The sequence below is a fragment of the Nomascus leucogenys genome, chromosome 16 (genome assembly GCF_006542625.1).
Source record: "Nomascus leucogenys isolate Asia chromosome 16, Asia_NLE_v1, whole genome shotgun sequence".
Classification (NCBI taxonomy): domain Eukaryota; kingdom Metazoa; phylum Chordata; class Mammalia; order Primates; family Hylobatidae; genus Nomascus; species Nomascus leucogenys.
The window spans coordinates 2217245-2239146 of NC_044396.1; the positions used below are offsets into that span (position 1 = coordinate 2217245).

Genomic DNA, 21902 nt, shown 5'->3' on the forward strand with positions numbered 1-21902 from the left:
TTTATGTGGTTTGGCAACAAAGTCCTCTTTTCTCTGTTTAATCATTAAGGTATGTGCCATTTAATTGGCAGCATTTTTTCCTTCTTAGTGGTCCATGAAATAATGGTGCATCTTAAAATTGAGGGTGTCTTTCTTGTAATGAAAGTTGGTATAGTGACACCCAACACACTCACCACAAAGATTTAATCATGTTGGTTGGCTATGAAGTCCTTTACAATTTTTTTTAATTAATGTATTTTTTAAGAGATAGGAGTCTTGCTGTGTTGCCCAGGTTGCTCTTGATCTCCTAGCTTCAAGCAATCTTCCTGCCTCAGCCTCCAGAGTAGTTTGGATTACAGGCTCCAGCCACCGTGCTTAGCTGGGATCTTTCTTTGTCATCATTCTGTTCTGTCTGTCCTACAAATGAAGCAGGCCTTCTGAAGAGGGGTGGGGAAGTCAGGAAGGATAACAGCAGGTCTAAAATGATACACTTAGAACTGTTAGAGTATCTGTTCTTTTCCATAATGTAAGGAAATGATAACCTGGTGCCATCCCACCTGCTTCATAAAGGGGCTTCAACAGTGTGTCATTGCAGCGATTGTGTTGTTTTGTATCATCTTGTGTTAATTATTCTTCTATGCTCTGGGATAAGATCACCACCTTTAGGTTCCCCTGAAACATAGCTCTTTCTACGGATCTAGGAAAGAAGCATGTCCTCAGATAGGCAATGGAAACCCAGAAAGTAGGATGGAGAGAGAAATTCCAGCTTTCTCTAGGCTTTGCTCTGGATCTAGATTTTGAGAAGTCTACAATTCAGGGTTGTCCTTGAAGTAGATCCTAAAAGGGACTTCTTCTACAGAGAGGCAAGCTGACAGCAAGGTAGAGGGACCCCAGAGTGTGACTGATAAGCTGTAATTTTCTAGCTGATGACCTAGTATTTTGATCCTTGTCCAGGGACAGGATAGAGCAACCACTTTGCATTTTTAGGCAGAAAGGTGAATCCCTTTCTGCCTAAAGAGAAAGGAGGTTAGGGGCTTACAGAATATCCAGAAGACCTGGACACATGGTCTCTAGGGTGGGTCACCAGGAGTGATGCTATAACACTGCAGATCTATCCTGCCAGGAAAGCTGGTACTTCTGCTACAATCTACAGGGTGAGGAGTCAAAGGCATTCACTGGTCTCTTGACTTCAGGGCATCATGTAGTGGCTGAAACCAGAAATCAGAAAGCAGCCAATACTGCAGCTGTGTCTCAACATCTAGAAGCTGGAATTTGGACAAAAGAATACCAAAGCAGACAAATGTCATGTCTCTATGACCTGCTTGCTGGCATAGACAGCCACAAAGGATATGGCCTGTGCCTCACCCTACCTTCCCAAACGTGCCAGAGTACATCAATTCTTATCCAGAACCTGATACACAGGGAATCTGGAAAAGGTAGTTTTATAGCCTTTCCAGACTCTGCCATTTAAGAAAGAACAGAAAAGTAGGGAGTGCACACTGACTGCCCATCAACCACATCTAACACAGTTAGTTTTGTTTTATCACATGAATTTATTTTCCTTTATTAGCCTTTGGCCTTGAGGAAAGACCTGTTTAAAAGCTCAGACCTTAGGTCAGCTGTACCGTAGAGTATAAGTGAAGCTAATATCTGAGTGGCAGCATCAAATTAGGCAGTGTCAGTCAAGAATTGTGTAGGTTCTAGGATTTTAGGCTTCTTCCAAGATGACAAGTTTTCCTGCTAGGGTTTCATGGATACTGGGGAGAAAAGACTCCAGGGTCAGAGACAAAGGATATTATCACTTATGGCAAAGGCAGCAGCCAGAGGGTGAGAATGATGCTTGTGCCAGTTCCCCATGCCCCACAAGTCCCACAGGGTGATGCAAAGAATTCGCTATAGATGCCTGTGCACATGATGGGTTGCATCATGGGAGAAGAGCACTGAGCTTAGAGGATACATTGCTTTTCAATAAGCAGAAGCAGCAAGCTTGCTCTTTGCCCAGGGGAAAATATTACCTCATCCCTCCAGGTTGCTGGCTGCAAACAACTCTGAGAAATGGCCTGGGTAAAGAGTGGTGTGACATTACTACACGTACATGCACACACATACAGATACACATATAGGTTTTCATCCATGGCTCCTGACTTATAACAGTCATCTGTTCTGATGTTGGGGCACTGTAGGCCTCAGAAGCAGGCCTCAGGAAACACAATCTCCTTCTGACCCTCCCCTGTCCTCTCTTCTTCTGCCTAGGACAGTCTTTCCTTCTTTCCTTCCTTCCTTCCTTCCTTCCTTCCTTCCTTCCTTCCTTCCTTCCTTCCTTCCTTCCTTCCTTCCTTCTTTCTTGCTGGGTTTCCCTCACTCAGTCTATCAGTATTAGATCCTCTGCTTTTTGTCCAATCACCGTCTGACGTGGTTGTCTTCAGTCATGTCTATCCAAGGAAGTCTCCAAAAAAGGCCCAGGAGGACAGGGTTCAGAGAGCTTCTGGGACAGCTGAACATGTGGAGGTTTCCGAGGGGTGGCGCACGTAGAGCGAGTATGGAAGTTCTGTGCACCTCCCCGCATACCTCCCCTGTGTACTTCTTCATCTGTGTTCTTTCTGATATCCTTTGTATTAAACTGGTAAATGTAAGTGTTTGCCTGAGTTCTGTGAGCCTGTCCAGCAAATTAATCAAACCCAAAGAGGGGTTGTGGGAATCCCAAATTGAAGCTAGTTGGTCAGATGTTCTGGAGGCCCAGACTTGACACTGGGTCTAGGGGAGAGAGGAGGCAGTTTTGCGGGACTGAGCCCTCAACCTGTGGGATGTGATGCTATCTTGAGGTAGATAGTGTCAGAACAGAGTTGAATTGGAGGATGCCCAGCTGGTGTCTTCTGCAGAACTGATTGCTTGTTTGTTGGTGCAGACTGCCCGCCAACGTCTGGTCACAGAAGTCTTCTGTGTTGATTGTTGTGGTATGAGAGCAAAGGACAATGCAGTTTGAGTTTTTCCACATTCAGAAGTGGTTAGGGTTTTGCGTTCTAGGTGCACCCAAGAAAAACATGTAGAGATGCTTACAGCCCATGGAGGACTGCCTCTTCTAACCTGCTTCCTTCCCCTTCCCATCTAACCTCTTTCTTTTCCAGGCCAAGGTGGCAGTGGTGGTAATCATGAAACATCTTTCAAGGGAACATGATTTTTTTTTGAGACAACTGTCTCCTCTTCACAGGGAAGTTTCCCTCCATTACTAGCCTTGGAGTATCTGGCTTTATTATTATTATTATTATTATTATTATTGTTGTTGAGATGGAGTTTCACTCTTGTTACCCAGGCTGGAGTGCAATGGTGCGATCTTGGCTCACTGCAACCTCTGCCTCCCCAGTTCAAGTGATTCTCCTGCCTCAGCCTCCCAAGTAGCTGGGGTTACAGGCATGTGCCACCACACCCAGCTAATTTTGTATTTTTAGTAGAGATGGGGTTTCTCCATGTTGGTCAGGCTGGTCTTGAACTCCCAACCTCAGATGATCCACCCACCTTGGCCTCCCAAAGTGTTGAGATTACAGGCGTGAGCCACTGCACCTGGCCTGGCTTTATTATTTTTTTGTTGTTGTTGGTTTTTGTTTGTTTATTTTTTGAGACAGGGTCTTGCTCTGTTGCCCAGGCTGGAGTGCAGTGGCACAATCACAGCCTGCTGCAGCCTCTACCTCCTGGGCTTAAGTGATCCTTTTGCCTCAGCATCCTGAGTTGCTGAGACCACAGGCACATGCTACCATGCGTGGCTGTTTAAAAAAATTTTTTTAGTAGAAATGTGGGATCCTCCCATCTCAGCCTCTTAAAATGCTGGGGTTACAGGTGTGAGCCACAGTACCCAGCTAATCTGGCTTAATTATATTAAGGGAGGTGGCAGTTTCTTTATAGGGAGCCAAGCCTCCAGGTGTTCATGGAACTGTAGTTTCCTGGGCATGTGGGACTTGCAGTGCTAAGTCCCACCCTCTTTGGACACAGTTGGTCGCTATACTCCTTTAGCACTTGCAGGGCCCTCAAGCCACCAGGGCTGGAGTGATTGCCTGCATTCATTGTACCCCAGGGCCAGATCTGTTCCTTCTCAGGTTTTACCCAACCTGAAATTCACTTCTAAGGAAGGATATACATGCCAAGTCCTATTAAGGGGTTACCTTAAAGATACAATGTGTCTCCTCTTAAACAACCAACACCTAATTCAATTATGGTACTGGCAACTATGTATTATGTTTTGCACCCACAAAATATTCTGAACCAAAAGCTCAGTTCTTGTTGTATCTGGGAGACCTCTGAAGTGAACCTTCTTTGAGAAGGAAGGGAAGGGCTGTGGGAAAAGGCTGCCTTCAGCTTTCTTCTGCCCATTCTCCAGGACGGCCAGATTTTAAACCTGTAGCCTGCCCTGGAAATTGCAAAGGCTATATACTTGATATATGAAGATCAGGAAAGAAGTCATTTATTTATTTATTTATTTATTTTTAAAAAGAAGACATTTATATATAAAGTCGATGGACTTAGAAGAAGCAAACGTAAGTCTGAAAGTTTGAAGAGGGTTTACAGTCATATGCTTCCTCTCCCAAAATGCCAAACAAGGCAGGCATTCTGGTCAAAGTAACTGTAATCATTGAGTGAAATAAGGGTAGTAAACACTACCATAGGGGTAGTGGAACCCCATGATATGAGTCCATTTCTTTGTATTAATCAGACAGTTAGGGCTAATGAGGCATGCTCTTCTTTTTCAAAGTCATATTTAACTGGGAAAGATAAAGCAAAAGAAATGCTTCTTGCTGAATGTTTTCTTCTTGTTTCTTACGTGAGTAAAATTGGACCTTTTGGAATTTTGTCTTTTTTAAAGTCACATTTAACTGGGAAAGATAAAGCAAAAGAAATGCTTCTTGCTGAATGTTTTCTTCTTGTTTCTTTTGTGAGTAAAATTGGACCTTTTAAAATTTTGTCTGTAAATCATGATCTTTCTATTAGTGGCAATAAAAAAATCCATAGGTTCTTAGAGTTGCATCTACTGTAACTATGGTAATTGAGCATGAATAAAGACAGGGTGTTTCAGGGACATGATTGCTTGATTTTCAAGTAGGGAAGTCCTCTGATGGCACCTGATGCATCACATTGAATTTGCTGATGTCTGGAGCTGAGACTGAAATGAGAGAATGGGGCACAGAGCTTGGAAGGAGGTAATAGGAGGTAGGTTGATTCTGTTTGGATTTAGAATCAGCTCAGAAGAGTATTTGGGTTCAGGAAGTGCCGCATATCTTTGCTGACTTTATCAGCAGTAGAGGACTAAACTCCGGGCAGGGTGGCAGCGGGAGTCCTACTGCCTGTTTGTAGAAAAGTGACTGGGCCTGATGGTGATCTCAAGAGGAGGAGACAATGGCAGGGAATGAAGAAATGCCTCAGTTGATAGGTCAGTCTTGCAGCTGCCAGAAGATTGATGCTGTCTCAGCATGGACTTCAAGTACACACTGACTGTTCTTTACTGTCAGCTGGGCTTCATTGTTCTCTAAGGATCGCTGTAGATACGGTTGTTGGACTAAAGGGAGATAATCAAAAGAATCAAGGTGCATTGACGAGTCAGGATGCTATTCAATGGCAGGAGAGAGAGTAGAGAGTCAGGGTTAAGAGTTTAAGTAAGAACATAGTCTTTTGGAGCACATTGGTTGATATTGTCTGCAGAGTAGCTGTGTGCCTATATAAAGTTACTTAACCTCTCTACACTTGTCACATCTGTAAAATGGAGACAATGCTTTCATTGGGTAAGGCCAAGGGCCAGTGGAGGGGCTTCAACCTGGCAGCAATGGCCAGCATGGTCACTGGTACTTGTGAGCAACCTCCTTTCCTCCATTAGAGCACTATCCTGCCCTGTCACTGGTCACCAGTGCCCAAGGATACTCTTTTTTTTTTTTTTTTTTTTTTTTTTAGTTATCATCCTGTTTGTCTTCCCTGCAGGCTGTACACATCTGACCCTTCCCTTCTTACAGTCGTCTGCTCTTTTGGCTTTTCTGATGCGTCCCATACCTCTCTGACCCTTGCTTCCAGTCTCCTTCCTTTGGCTGTACCCTCTCCTCCTAGATCTCTTCACTAGTTGGATGATCTTGCCTATTCATTCCATCCTTTCTCATCCCACCTTTGGGCTGATGACTACTGACCAATATTCCTAGTCCAAACCTCGTATGTGTCCAGTGGCTTATGGGACATGTACACTGGGATGTCCCCCAAACATTTCAAACTCAACACATGTAGATGAGAATCATCTTTCCCCTCAAGCGTGTTTCTCCACCTGTGCTTTAATTGGCTGTCAGGCACCTAGTCACCCAACTTGGTGCTAGAAACTTGGGAGTCATCCTACCTCGGCCCGTTTTCTTCTCTTGCAGATTGCATCAGCTGCCCAGTTCCCTCCTCTCCATGCCCCCTGCCAATGCCTTATCACATTTTGCTTTCAGACTGCCTCCCAACTCACTTCTGTGCCCACAGTGTGGCCTCACATCTGTCTACCTGTCACTGCCAAAGCCAGCTCTCTGGGGAGGAAGTCAGAACGTCACTGCCCCCACATTATTGACAGTACGCAACTTAGGAAACCCGTAGTGCCCTTTCCTACTCAGCCACTCTTGCAGTCTGGTCCTCTGCCCCATCGCTGCAATCTTCTAGGAAGCTCATCTACCTACGGCCTGGCAGCACCACGCTCCAGTGCCTCTGTTCTTCGTGCTGTGTGGAAATGAAGGCTAGTGGATATTGGCTTCTCCAGTAGCAGGCTGCATAGATGTACCACGTTGTTTTAAGCCATTGACATGAGTATTTCCCCCACAAGCCAGAGGTTTCCTCCGACCAAATATCTTGTCTTGCTTATCTTTGGTCCCAGAACCTACTATGGTGAATGAGACATGGTGTGTGCCCAAGGCACGGAATAAACGATCAGAAATGATTTATTTATACAGAGTGGGCTGTCAGCTTCGGCCGCTGACTTTTCTAGAGACCGGCTCCCTCCGGGCTTCAGCGCTCTTCGGCCCCCGCGGCGGCGCAGGTGCAGGGCAGCGGGGTGGCTGGCTGTGGGAGGGCTGGGCTGGGTGGCTGCCCTCGCGCCTGCGCCCTCGGCTGCTCCTCTCCGGGCGCGTCTCTGTGCGCGTGTGTCTGTTTGGAGCGGAGGAGAGGCTTGGGTGACAGGCGAGGGGTGGGGGGAAGAGTTCAACCTGAGTCACAGTCTCGTCTCATTCAGTGATTTCTCTTCGGCTGGACCGAGGCTGCCTCCTCTCGCGGCTCCCAACTATTCCCGTAGCTCAGTGCCCCCCTCCCGCCGCTGCACTCAGCCAGGCAGACAGACTGACAGACTTGCTAGTGAGTAGCGGCGGCTTGAGCGCCCAGGCAGCGCGGCGTGCTGTCGCCGGCGGTCTTGTCCTCCCACGGGCTGTGTGTGTGTGTGTGTGTGTGGTGTGTGTGTGTGTGTGTGTAGGATGTGCGTGTGATGTGCGCGCAGGGGGTGTCCCTGGGATTCCACGCCTGCTCCAAGAGCTCCCTGCCGGGATCCGCGTGTCCATCCGAGTCTGCGCTGCTGTGAGGGCGCTCGCCCAGGCAGGGGGTTCGGACGCCCCCCGCGCGCGGCGAGAGTTTGCTGGGATTCCCCGGCTCCTCACGCAGCGGCTGGTGGGGTTCCCCGGGAAGGCGCCTGGGTAAGGCAGCGGCGGGGAAGCCCGGGATTGTGAATGGCTGGCAGGCCGGGAATCTGGGAGCGGGTTTGGCCCAGCACAGCCGAGGGAGATGCGGGAGCTGCCACCCTCGGCCGCCCAGCCTCTCTGCCTTTCTCCCTTGCCCTTCCTCCTTTCTTTTCTCAGCAGCATCACAAAGGCGCGCTGCAAAATGAAACCCAGTGTAGTGAAGCTCGGGTCTCTCCCACCTGGTGCATATTCCGCCCCCCGTCCTCGCCCCAGGCTGGAGGAGTGGAGTGGGGGTCCCCAAGATTAGGGGCGGGGGCTTACCCCGGGGGCACACCTGTTTTCCATTCTCGCTGAATTCGAGCTGGGTGCGGGATCGCGAGAGAGGTTCCAAGACGCCGGGGTGTGTGTGTATATGTGTGTGTGTGTGTGTGTGTGTGTGTGTGTGGCCGCGCACGCGCGCACGCTCCCCAGGCCCACGCTAGCGGGGTGCGCTCAGTCAATCGCACACCTCCCCGCCTGCCTGCCTGCGCCCAGCCGGCTCCGTGGGCTCCTCGCGCGCGCCCTGACAGCGTGCCGGGATCTCTTTGTTTGGTTGTGGCTTCCCTAGCTCTCGGCAAAGCAGACGGATTTTCGGTTTCGTTTGATACTGCGCTCTGGGACTTAGTGCGGGCCACAGCCTCGAATGCCCCTGGTATTTGTAGTTGAAGAGTTCTTTCGGGCAGGGGGTTATTTTTGGTGTTGGGAATAAAGAGGCAAGCATGTTGACCTTTTTGCTGCTGCCTTCGGCTTTGAATGCCTGTCTCTGGTGGAGCAGACAGATTCAAATCTAGTCGCGCACACGTGCCAGCGCACACCAGTGTGCACACACATTTCTACACACGTAGTTTACCCCCACCCTCTTTTTTCCTTTTATAAAAAATTGGGACAGGGAATACATTGTGTGTCTGTGAAAAAGTTCCCTTTGTTCTTTTGGGCATTTTCTATTTTGAGTAATGGAGTAGGAGTACGAAAAGGCTGCAGTTAGTTCACTCGAATAAAAGACACTGCCTCTGAGTCAGAGCTGCCAGGTTGATAATTATTAACATATAAAAGCAAACGCAATGTTTAAGGCAAAAGGGGCGGGGCGGGGGTAGGTCCGCGGCAGACAATGAGGGAGAGTCTCCGCCGACCGCCTGCTGCTTATTGTTCCGGGAGTAGAGACTGCAGCCGGCTGCTGCCTAGTCCTCCGGGGCTGCGCTCCTGGCTCGCTCCTCCGTCCCTCTAGGGACCGTTCGGGGTCACCTAACGCTGGTCCCCGGGGTGCTGGGACGCTAGCCCCAAGCCGCAGCCGCTCTTCGCTGACCGCCCTCTTTCTGCCTTGCAGGTCGGCAGCTTCACTCCCGAGGGTGCCGAGAGCCCAGGCGGCGAGGACCCGGTACCCCTGGCGCAGCGAGGTGGGATGCTGTGCGGACAGCAGCGCTAAGTGCCCCCCATTCCCGGCGCGGGGTGCACTAGCTCCTGGCCGCGGGCCGAGCGGCGGCGGCGGCGGCGGCGGAGGGGATGAGCCCGGGACGCGCGAGGCGCCTGCCTCAAGCTACCGCCCGGAGAGGGACGCCGAGTAGGGCTCATCGCAGGACCGCGCGGACCCCTGCCCCCAGTGGCACGCGGCTGCGGAGCCTTGAAGCCGCGTCTGTGATCAGGATGCCCTGGGCGCCTCGCAGCTGGTGAGGATGCCCTGCTGCGCGGCCCTGCGCCCCCAGCCCCAGTCCCAGGTGGGCAAGACTGAGTGGGCCCGGCTTCGGCCCCTCGTGCCGGTGGATGAAACGTGCCGGCGTGCCTGGGTGCCATCAGCTATCAAATCTGAATTCTAAGCGCCATGGACGAAGGCACTGGACTGCAGCCCGGGGCGGGAGAGCAGCTGGAGGCGCCGGCCACGGCAGAAGCTGCCCAAGAGAGGTGCGAGCCGGAGACCTTCAGGTCTAAGAGTTTACCGGTGCTCAGCAGCGCCTCCTGCCGGCCGAGCCTCAGTCCCGCTAGTGGAGACGCCAAGCCGGCCTTTGGCTGTGCGGATTCTTCGGGCCGCCAGGAGTTGAAGCAAGGCCCGAACCCGTTGGCCCCCAGTCCCTCTGCCCCGTCCGCTTCGGCGGGGCTCGGGGACTGTAACCACAGGGTGGACCTCAGCAAAACCTTCTCGGTGTCCTCCGCCCTGGCCACGCTCCAGGAGCAAAGGTGCCTCTACGTGGTCCTCACGGATTCCCGTTGCTTCCTGGTGTGCATGTGCCTTCTGACCTTCATCCAGGCGTTGATGGTCTCCGGGTATCTGAGCAGCGTAATCACCACCATCGAAAGGCGCTACAGTCTGAAGAGTTCCGAGTCGGGGCTGCTGGTCAGCTGCTTTGACATCGGGAACCTGGTGGTGGTGGTGTTCGTCAGCTACTTCGGCGGCCGGGGTCGGCGGCCCCTGTGGCTGGCCGTGGGTGGACTCCTCATCGCCGTCGGGGCAGCCCTGTTCGCCTTACCTCACTTCATCTCGCCCCCCTACCAGGTTCAAGAGCTGAACGCCTCGGCCCCCAACGATGGCCTGTGTCAGGGCGGCAACTCCACCGCCACTCTGGAGCCTCCGGCCTGTCCGAAGGACTCGGGAGGAAATAATCACTGGGTGTACGTGGCTTTATTCATTTGCGCGCAGATTCTCATTGGAATGGGCTCCACACCTATTTATACCCTGGGACCAACCTACTTAGATGACAATGTCAAGAAAGAAAACTCCTCCTTGTACCTGGGTAAGACTTTCCTATTCTCTCAGATACGTTTCACTCACACTGAAACTTACTTTCCTTACAAAAATCAAAAGGAAACATGTTCTTTCACATTTTCACGTATATTATAGATGAAAGTTCACTTTATTTTACGTTTTAGCTTTGCTGTGGTGTGTTTTCAGTTGGAGAGAATCAATTAGTTGAAAGTTCTTGAAACTAATTTTCAGACTCATACTTCATGTTTGTCTTTTCCCAAGTAATATAAACTTTAAACTGTGGGGTGATGCTTCTCTCTGTTGCTACCTACCTATGGAAAAGTTCCAATTTGTCAAGTTTATATTCTAATATACTTGTTGAGGAAGGAATAGCAGTACCTCGTGTGTAAAGTTTTGATGATTTTCTGCTTCTATCTGCTGCTGCTTCTGATTTCTGTCCAGAGCAGCAGGGATGGTGGCGTGGCCAGACTACATACATCATGCTTTGTTGCCTTCATACCTGTTTCTTTCTTTTTTTTTTTTTTTAAGACGGAGTCTTGCTCTGTTACCCAGGCTGAAGTGCAATGGCATGATCTCAGCTCACTGCAACCTCTGCCTCCTGGGTTCAAGTGATTCTCCTGCCTCAGCCCCCGAGTAGCTGGGATCACAGATACCCATCATGCCTGGCTAATTTTTGTAAAGATGGGGTTCCACCATATTTGTCAGGCTGGTCTTGAACTCTTGACCTCAGGTTATCCACCTTCCTTGGTCTCCCAAAGTGCTGGGATTCATACCTGTTTTTCTTATATGTCACCTGTACCACTATCTAAAAACAACAACAAAAATTTGAATAATGTCAAATGACTGGCTTATGTTTATGAAGATGCAACACTACAGGTTATAAGGTTTATCCAAAGCTATTTTTATTGCTGTCAAAAACCCTCAATTGTATGAACTTGGGAGAAGAATCCATTCCTATTTTTCTGAAAAGCCGTGTCTGTGGGATTTGGTGTGTTGACTTGCATAAGTCAGCATCAGTGGACGGGGTGCTTGAGTTAAGTACAGGGGGCTCATGTGAGGCCAGGCAGCAGTTGCAGAGGGTATGAAAATTTACATCCCAGAAATTCGAGGTTGTCAGCACCTCCCTGTAGTAGTTGGTTCTTAAAAACTGAACTTCTAAGGGATGGATTTGAACCCATAAGAAGGATTAATGGCTGTCATACCAGATGAGATTTTTGTTTTTCTATTTCTCTACTGGAGTGCAACCTAAACAAGCTAAAGGATTTTACTTTACTGAAAAAACTGAAATGGAAGCTGGGTGTGGTGGTGTGTGCCTGTAGTCCCAGCTACTCTGGAGGCTGAGGCAGGAGGATTGTTTGAACCCAGGGGCTTGAGACCAGCGTGGGAAACACAGTGAGACCCCATCTCTTAAAACAATTAAAATGATAAATAAGCAAATACTAGCGATATTTAGCAATTTATCAGTGATGTGCTGATAGGATCCTTGATTTGGGAAGAGTAAGATTTTCAAAGGACAGTGTAAATGATATCCAATATAAGAGGGCTATGCTTTGTCCTCGGTATAGTTACTGTCCCCAAAAGCTGTTATAGAGGGGTGTTTGAGTCCTCAGTAATCCCCACTAACTGGTTCAATGGGTCAGAAAAAGAGTTTTATAACTTATTTTTATTACTACATGCAAGAGAAAGAAATTTCCTTTCTGGGTAGAGAAGAATAGCTTGCTTATTATCTTGCCTCTATGTTTTCTAACATTTATTAAGACAAAATTTTAAACATACAGAAAAGTTGAAATGGTAGTATAATAAGCACCAGTATACCCACCACGTAGACCCAATGATTGTTTATTTTGTCATGCTTGCTTTGTCAACCTGTGTGTGAGTGTATGTATGTATAGAAATATATTTTGGGAGATGGGAAGCTAAGCCCTCTAAAAGTAATTGCAGACACTGCTAGAGCATCTTCTAAAAATGAGGATATTCTTTTACATAACTGAAGGAACATCAACATCCTAAGAAAGTTCATAATAATTCCCTAATATCATTAAATATTCAGGCCATATTCAAATTTCGTCAATTGTCCTCTGAAAGTCTTTTATATTGATTGATTGATTGAGACAGGGTCTTTCTTTCACCCAGGCTGGAGTGCAGTGGCACAATCCCAGCTCACTGCAACTTCTGCCTCCCAGACTCAAGCAATCCTCCCACCTCAGCCTCTCAAGTAGCTGGGACTAGAGACCTGTGCCACCATGCCCAGCTAATTTTTTGTGGAGATAGGGTTTCATCATGTTTCCCAGGCTAATAATAATTTTTTAAATGAGGAACTAATCCAGATTCGTTCATGCATTGCATTTGGCTGTTAGCCACTTTCGCCTTCTATAATCCAGAACTGTGCCTCAACTTTTTTCTTTTTCCATGGCATAGACTTTTTGAACGGGTAAGGCTAATGTTCCACATTCTAGATGTATCTGATCATTTCCTCATGGTGTGACTCACCTTGTTCCTCCATTCCCTATATTTCTTGTATACTAGAAGATCAGTCTAGAGGCTTGATTAAATTCAGACAAAACATTTTTGGTCTGACTATGTCAGAGGCAATGCTGGGTGTTTTATATTACATGCACCTTGCTGTTCATTAGTGACGTTAAGTTTAATCATTTGGTTGAGTGAGTGATTGGTGGGTCTTTCCATTGTAAAGATACATTTCTCACTTTGAAAATAATAATCAATCTGTAGAGTGATACCTGGACTCTGTGTAAATATCCCAGTTGTTTTTCATATTCTTGTTGATCTTTGCCTTTATTTACTTGAAAACTTGGATCTCCCTTTCATCCCACTTTTGGTAGCATCAATGCAGACTTGCTTTGTCAAAATTACAGGCGGAACCCTACCAAAAGGGAGAACATCCACTAACAGCAGCCCTGAGATTTAACTTTTCTGGTAGTGGTTGCCCATCAAGAAGAAAAATAGCAAGTGCATATGAAGTGCATATTCTGTGCTAGGTACTCTGCTAGTTTTGGGAAGACCAAAAGTGAGACACAGTCCCAGCATTTGAGGTATTTTTAGTGTAAAGCAATACTGCCAATGCAAGGTAGGGGTGTAAAGTGACATGTGCAAGGGAAGGAAAGGAATAGAAACGGTATTCACTTTCTTTCCTCCTTCTTTTCTTTACTTTTTTTTGTGTTTGAGACGAGTCTGGCTCTGTCGCCCAGGCTGGAGTGCAGTGGCGCGGTCTCGGCTCAAGGCAAGCTCCGCCTCCTGGGTTCTCGCCATTCTCCTGCCTCAGCCTCCCGAGTAGCTGGGACTACAGGCGCCGCCACCACGCCCGGCTAATTTTTTGTACTTTTAGTAAAGACAGGGTTTCACCGTGTTAGCCAGGATGGTCTCGATCTCCTGACCTCGTGATCCACCCGCCTCGGCCTCCCAAAGTGCTGGGATTACAGGCGTGAGCCACTGCACCCGGCCCTTCTTTTCTTTTTTAAAGATACTGATTAAATTGCTTTTTTTTAAAAAAAAAAATAGTGAATGCATTACGACACATTCTTTAAGAAACCTAGGAGAATTCTGCTTTCTGTTAAATGGATCTCAGTAGGAGCTACAGTAGTTTGAGTATCAGAAATCATACATATATTATTTCACTTAATGTTCTCAATGACCTTACGAGATGGAGATTATTTTCCCTATGTTACAGTTGAGGAAACAGTCTCAGAGACTTTAAGTGACTTACTAAGGGCCTTAACCCCATGCCTTTCTGACCCCAGGGCCCTTGAGCTTCCTTCTACAGTGCATGGCTCTTTGGCAAGAAGCCCTGAGAACCAACTGAAACCGAAGGATGTACCACATTCAGCAGAGTTTTCCAACAGCGCAGAAGAATGCAGAATGCAGAATTGCCTTAAAGTCCTCAAAACATGATCAAAATAAGATTATTCTCTAAACCTTTTAAAGTAGGTTTGATAGACTACCTCTGTACAAATTAGAGACTATTGTTTCCTTAGAACATGAGCAGTATTGACCGATTATGATGTGAGACATTTCCCAATAAATAACAGGTTAAAATCTCTTTCTTATTTTTCGCAAAGCTGTTCTATTGCATTGCAGTTTTTACCACCCAGCTCTTTCTTAATCTTTCTATCCGTTTTTCTAACTTCTCTTTATAACCTCAGAGGAAAGAAAACAATCAGGCAGTAGGTTAGTAATTACGAGCAGAAACAAATATCTGCAGCAACGTAAAAAGCATTGAAATGGAATGTAATTGTATATCTTAATCTTTTGAAAGTTCTATGTTAACATTCTGGCAGCTTTAACTGTAGAAGAGATGTGGTCGTAGATGAGACACAGCGGCATTTATAGCCACTAAATGCCTTAACTTTTGCAAGGAAAGAGGCTTAGTATTGACTAGGAGCATAGAGAAAGCTTTGTAGGTATTAATAAGAAGCAAGGTTAGCAACTAGACCATAATTTGTAATTATATCTTACATATAAGGAGAGAGAGAAAATGTGATCCTTTGGGGGCAAGACATTTGTAATTCAACAGGGAAACGAGTAAGAATGCCGAACCAGGTAGGAAAAGGAAGAAAAGGATGCATTTCTAGAATACGGAGCCACAACTCTGATTGGGTGATATTCAGGATCAATAATGATTGGCATGGTTCAGCCATCAGTTAAGCAGGGTGGGTGCTGGCTCTTCCACCTCCCTAGTGTGTCCCATTAACTGCCAGCCCTGACTTCACATGACAGAGAAGGGCTAGAATTGGCCCCATGCCTTAGAAAGAACACCACAAAAGAGGCAGAAAAATTGTATTTTAGTTTCACTCTACCAACAACTGGTCATGGGGCTTCAGACAAACCCCTTGGCTTCTCCCAGCCTCTGTTTCCGCCTGGGGATTACTACATTTGTTTCTCTTGCTGTAACATTTTCAAGACCAGGTGGGATTCCGTGTGTGCGAGCGTTCTGCAAACTATAAGGGACGGTGCTCTGTTCTGTCAAAGTAGAGTTCAAACTTATCCTAGGGTGTGGCCAGAGACGGGAGTGAGAGATAGTTTGCTCTTTCCAAGTATGAAAACCCTTAAATGTATCTTTTCTAAAATTGGAAAAAAGAAAAGAAACATTGCATGGGAAATTAAAACATCGTATAGGAGAGCACTCCCGGGAAACATTAAACGGGAACATTTTGATCAGTGTTTTAGTAATGTTATAAACTCTTTAATTAAATTTTCTAAGGACTCAAGGTTTTATCATGAGAACTTTCTGCAGGCCAACATTTGATGATCATCTTTCTTTAATGTATGAACATTTAAGTAATGCATATTTGCACCTAGTATAACACAGTAAAAGCTCCTTTGAAGTTTGAGGGGCTTGTGGTGTGCCATTTCACCATTGTGGGTCTACATTTGTCCACATGGACTGTGGCAGGATGTATGGTGAACAAGGACAGGTCTCAGGACGTACTTGGAAGTAATTATTATTGCTTTTATTTTTATTTTTTATTTTCTATTTTATTTTATTTTGAGACAGAGTCTTGCTCTGTTCCCCCAGGCTGGAGTGCAGTAGCACTATCTTGCCTCACTGCAACCTCTGCTTCCCTGGTCCAAGTGATTCTCCTGCCTCAGCCTCCCGAGTAGCTGGGATTACAGGTGACTGCCACCACGCCCGGCTAAGTTTTGTATTTTTAGTAGAGACAGGTTTTGCCATGTTGCCCAGGCTGGTCTCTAGCTCCTGACCACAGTTGACCCACCCACCTTTGCCTCCCAAAATGATGGGATTATAGGCATGAGCCACCATGCCTGGCCATATTGTTTTTCTTTTCTTTTCTTTTTTTTTTTTTTTTTTTGAGACAAAGTCTCACTCTGTTGCCCAGGCTGGAGTGCAGTGGTGTAATTATGGCTCACTACAGCCTCAAGTTCCCTGGGCTCAGGTGTTCCTCCCACCTCAGCCTCCCTGAGTAGGTGGGACTACAAGTGTGCACCACCATGCATGGCTAATTTTTGTATTTTTGTAAATATGGGGTTTTGCTATGTTGCCCAGGCTGGTCTTGAACTCCTAGCCTCAAGTGATCTGCCCTCCTCAGCCTCCCAAAGTGCTGGGATTACAGGTGTGAGCCACTGCGCCTGGTCTATTCTGACCTATTTTCTTCTTCTTCTTCTCCTTCTTCTTCTTTTCTTCTTCTTCTCCTTCTCCATCTCCTTCTCATCCTCCTCCTCCTCCTCCTCCTTCTTCCTCTTCTTCATCCTCTTCCTGTTCTTCTTCATTTTGCAAATTTTATTTTATTTTTTGAGAAGGAGTCTCGCTGTGTCACCCAGGCTGGAGTACAGTGGGCTGATCTGAGCTCACTGCAACCTCCACCTCCCAGGTTCAAGCCATTCTCCTGCCTCAGCTTCCCGAGTAGCTGGGATTACAGGGGTGCACCACCATGCCCAGCTAATTTTTGTTTTAACATTTCTTTAGTCTTCTAAAAGTAGAGTAAGCTTCAAATTAGTTGAGTTGTATTTCTTCAAGATTTTATAGTAATATAAACATTATATATGTATATATAGACATATATGCACATATAGACATATATACACACATATGTGTGTACATAGACATATACACACATATATATGTCTATATACACATATATGTGTATATGTCTATATACATATGTGTATATACATCTATATGTGTATATATGTCTATATACACATATATGATTTTAATATATGTATAGATATATTTTGCTCTTTTTAATTTTTTTCTCTGAATATGAGAAATATTGTATGGAAAAATCTTTTTTTAAACTTTATTAATTTTTTTAAATACATTTTTTTGTAGAAACGGTCTCGTTATGTTGCCCAGGCTGGTCTAGAACTCCTGACCACAGCAATCCTCTTCCCTGAGCCTCCTAAAGTGATGGGATTACAAGTGTGAGCCACTGTGACCAGCCTATGGAACAATCTTGATCAGTATTTCTGCAATGTTATATAGAGCAATCTACAGATCAATATCTATACAATTTTCTTTATAGTGATATATACAATGAAAGATACATATATGTATCTTTCAGTTCAGTGTTCTCTGGAACCATATAACCATATGTACCAGTGGTTTGACAAGTTAGGGGTTTCTTTGTCTTGAGTTATAAGCCAGCTGGGGTGGGCAGTCAGGGGCTGGTACAGCCTTGAGTGCTGCTAGGTCCCTCCTCTCTTCCTCCTGGGCTGTTCTTAGCGACGACTGCTGTGTCTCAGTTATCACACACCTGTTCCTACAGAAGAAGGGAAAAGTGGAGGAGGCAGTACCTGTTTCCTCTAGAGGATGTCCTATTGGCCAAACGGAGTCACCTGGCCTATTCCAGTTAACGTGATTTTGAGAAGGCAGATTTTAGATTTTCCAAGCTATATGGGAAAGGAAGACAGGTGAGAGGAGGGTGGAGTGAGTGCTGAATGAATCCCGTCATATCGACCACACCAGTCATGTTCACACGGTTGCCCTAGTAGGCAGAAAATTCAGAACTGTTTTGTTTTGTTTTGTTTTTGAGATGGAGTCTTGCTCTGCCACCCAGGCTGGAGTTCAGTAGCGCAATCTTGGCTCACTGCAACCTCCACCTCCCGAGTTCAAGTGATTCTCCTGTCTCAGTCTCTCTGAGTATCTGGGACTACAAGTGCCTGCCACCATGCCTGGCTAATTTTTGTATTTTTAGTAGAGACGGGGTTTCACCATGTTGGCCAGGCTGGTCTCGAACACCTGATCTCAGGTGATCTGCCCACCTCAGCCTCCCAAAGTGCTAGGATTTGGGAGGTCCACTGCGCCTGGCCCAGAACTGTTTTTTTCTGACCAGTATTAGCAACTATCCTAAGCACCCTGTAGCATTAGTTTTTCTGATTCTTTTTTTTGGGATTTTAAAGAGGCTCAGTAAGTAGCACCTCTTTCCCCACCTTGAGTTCTGAGTTAATTGAGAAATATGGCAAAGGGAGCACATGGAGGCCAAAATATCACTTTTAAAAACTGATAGAAGTGAGGTTGCAGAATGTAGCTCATATCTTGGTGCAAGCGGATTTTTAATAAAGGCAGAAATAAATAGGCTTGCCCATCTAGCCATGGGCAATGCTGGACCCAAGCAGTGTGGCTGTCTGGGGTCTCCCATGTGGAGCAGGGGGTAGTGGTGGTGTCTCGGTGGTACTTACGCCAGGAATGAGCAGGACTAAAGTTTCACTCCCTGCGTGCATACTTACTCCCAAGAGGCAAAAAAGAGGAGCTGTGCTGAGCATGCCCGGTTTATTCCAAATTCATCAGTCGCATTAATCCCCTTCTCCCTTCCTGAGGAGGAGCAGCGGAGGCAGAGAGAAGGTAAGAAAGGAGACATTGAGAGTGGGAATACACATTGCCTCCTAAGACCTGTAACCCATTTTAAAATGCTGCTTTAATTTTGCTTGTCTTGTTTACAATGTGTTTACCTTTGTAAACCACAAAAAATCCTTTTTGGAAGCAGCGTCTGTGCAAATCATGAATAAATAAAAAATAATCTCCACTGAAAACTAATATAAGGCTGAATGATGATTGAGGGATTTGAGAGGGTGATTCCAGGACACACAGAAGATCACCTTGAACGATGTGGTGCCATAAGTGGAAGACCACAGAGCATCAGCTTCCTGTCAGGATGCTCGTGAGTTTTGTGTGTGTTTGAGACAGTTAATTTGTGCCACAGATATGTCTTCTGTACAACAGCAATGACTGAATTTTGATCAGCTGTGTGGTGGTCATTTTTGGCCTCCAAGACAAATTCATCTACCATGCTGGGAAACAAACCCATTTCAGGGTCTAACTGCAAAACAAAGGGTTTTAGTGCCTCACTGTGGAAAAGACAGTGGGTGCACATTGACTTATTCAGCCCACCCACAAATAACAGAGAGCAGCCTTTTTAGTAGCATTTATGGTAGAGTTTTCAAATAGGGTTTTATTGATCTCTCCTCTCACATTGCTATGAATTCTGTTATCTATGTGGTCTGAAACAGTCCTTCTGAAACCTGAATGTGTGCGAGACTCTCAAGGGATCTTGTCAAGATGCAGATTCTGTTTCTATAAACCTGGCTTTGACCTGAAAGTTTGTGTTTCTAATATGCTCCCAGGGGAGTCCATTGCTGCTAATCCAAGGGCCACATTTTGAGCAGCAAGGATCGAAAGACCAGAGATATTTGGCCCTTTTCAGTGGCAAGAAGTCTCTCTCTCTGGGTTTGGGGTTGGAGACACTGTTGGTAAAATCAGGGGCTAATTGCAGTTCTACTTCATCAGGAAAAATATCTTACTGCATTTGTGAAAGTAGATGTCAGTTTTGGGTATTTCATAAACTGTGGCTACTTCTTAGAATTTCACAGTTGGGTCATATGGTCACTAATAAGTTCAGTGAGAGAAACGACCTGAGATGAATGGTATCCATTTTGATATTCACCAAAAGAAGTGCCACTTTCTGTCTTCTGACTCAGAAGGCTCTCTGCAGTTGAGTTTCTCCCTTTTGGTAGAACTCTTGATGTCAGAGGTGAGTCTGCAAGCCCTGTAACCCTAGGTGAGCTCACCTTCTAGGGCCCCTTGGTGGGGGAAAAGCAAACAAATCCACACATTTGGCTCTGCTTTTTTCTTTAAAGACAATCTAGAAATGTTAGCAGTGAATTGGGAGTTTGGTGACAGACAAATGTAAGATCTATATTGAAAATGGTTTTGGAGAATAAGGATTAGAAGTTTTTCCATTGCAAAGACTTGATCATACAGAGAAGGGGGCATACTGGCCTGGTTGGCTGAGGTTCTCTCCAGGGGTACTATTCAAGCCAAGATGTTTCCTAGAAATCATCTCATTTAACTTCATTTGTGAAAATGATAATTTGGCAGGCAAGCAAGCCCAGATTCCAAAGGATGAAAGGATTTGGGCAAGAGAAAACAGTATGGTAGTTCCTCAAAAAATTAAAAATAGAGTTATCATATGGTCCAACAATCCCAGTTCTGGTATAGATCCAAAATAATTGAAAGCAGAGTCTTGAAGAAATATTTACACACCAGTGTTCATAGCAGCATATTCACAATAGCCAAGAGGCAGAAGCAAGCCAAGTGTTCATCAGCAGAAGGATAGATAATCAATATGTGATATCTATATATCTATATAATATTATTCAGCCTTAAAAAGGAAGGAAAGTCTGACACACAACATGAATTAGCCTTGAGGATATTATGCTAAGTGAAAATAAGCTATTGGCAAAAAGACAAATACTTTATAGTTCCACTTATATGAGAGTCAAATTCACAGAAACAAAAAGTAGAATAGTTGTTGCCAGGGCCAAGGAGAGGGAAAATTGGGAGGGGGTTGTTCTTTAATGGATTTAGAGCTTTATTAATACTTTAGCAGAAGTTCTGAGAGATCTGTTGCACGATGATGTGAATATACTTAACACTACTGTATACATTTACACATGATTAAGATGATTTTAAAAATTAAGAGATCTGTCCAGATTATACAGTCAAATTGCCTTGAGTCTGAACGGATATATGGACTATAAATCCATCTGAATTAAAAAAATAATTACGATACAAATGGAAATTCTAAAAAGTTCAAGTCCTTGAATGGTAAAGTCGCTTCTCCCAGCCTATGCACCATTCTAGCACGTGTTAAGTAATGTGAGTCTGTACTTCAGTTATGAGAATTATTTTCTCAGGCGTGTGGGAATTTCAAGTCATTTCTTTTCGGCATAATTTTAAAAAGAAGAAATAGGGACTTGGGAAGAGAAAAATAAAGGGAAAGTGGATTTTAGAGTAGGCATGTTAAGATTAAAGCCTTCAGGGAGAGAAATGAAGGTGAAGAAACATACCTGTGGACTTGAGTTGTTCTACTGTGTGTTTCTGGGGAAAGAGATTGGAATACTTGGAGGTAGAGACTATGGGTTCATGTCCATGTGTTCTGCTGTGTTGGGTGCTCCTGCAGTGGCCAGTGCTTGCACCCTGTTTCCTGTGTTTTCAGTTTCCTTTTGCTGGAGAAAAAGAGATGGGGGTCCCACACCTGCCCGATCCCCCTCTTCCACTACCATTGGCAATTTTACAATACTCAGGTGTTGCACGTTCTTCACTTCAGTTCGTATGGAAAACTTTGTAAGTTTCAAGTCATTCTAAAACAGTGGTTTTCAATCAGGGATGATTTTGGCTCTCTGGGGACATTTGGCAATGTCTAGAGTAATTTTTATTGTCACAACTTGGAGAGGGTCTATGGTATTTCATCGTGTTTAGGAAGAGCCCCCAGTATCCAATAATTATCCAATAAAGCATTGCCAGTAGTGATGCTCTAAACTTTTTTTCATCTTAAACTTTCAAGTTGCTCAATATCTTGAGTTCCTTATATCTTGGAACTAGAAGTCAAAAATCTCTAGATCATAGAATCAGAGAAGTATTGAATATATGGATGGAGGAGACTTAGGAAAAAGATCTTCGTAAGTAAGAAAGTCTTCTAACGAGCAAGGGATAGGAAGTAGAAATTAACTGTGTGTTACTCATTGTTACATTGTTGCTCAGTAGATACTGTAGTATC

The 21902-nt window shown here is 45.5% G+C and overlaps 1 protein-coding gene across 2 annotated transcripts in view; it reads left to right on the forward strand.

The window, feature by feature from the left end:
* The first annotated feature begins 7104 nt into the window (after positions 1-7104).
* SLCO5A1 (solute carrier organic anion transporter family member 5A1) overlaps positions 7105-21902 on the forward strand; it is a 155768-nt gene continuing 140970 nt past the window's right edge. Inside the window, exons 1-2 of one of the 2 annotated variants that reach the window (XM_003274811.2) lie at positions 7105-7320; positions 9001-10399. In XM_003274811.2, coding sequence (XP_003274859.1) covers positions 9493-10399 — 907 coding nt within the window. In that variant the 5' untranslated portion in view covers positions 7105-7320; positions 9001-9492. Of the gene's footprint in view, positions 7321-8779; positions 10400-21902 lie in introns of those variants that run through there. The other variant, XM_012496051.2, reaches the window with a different exon arrangement.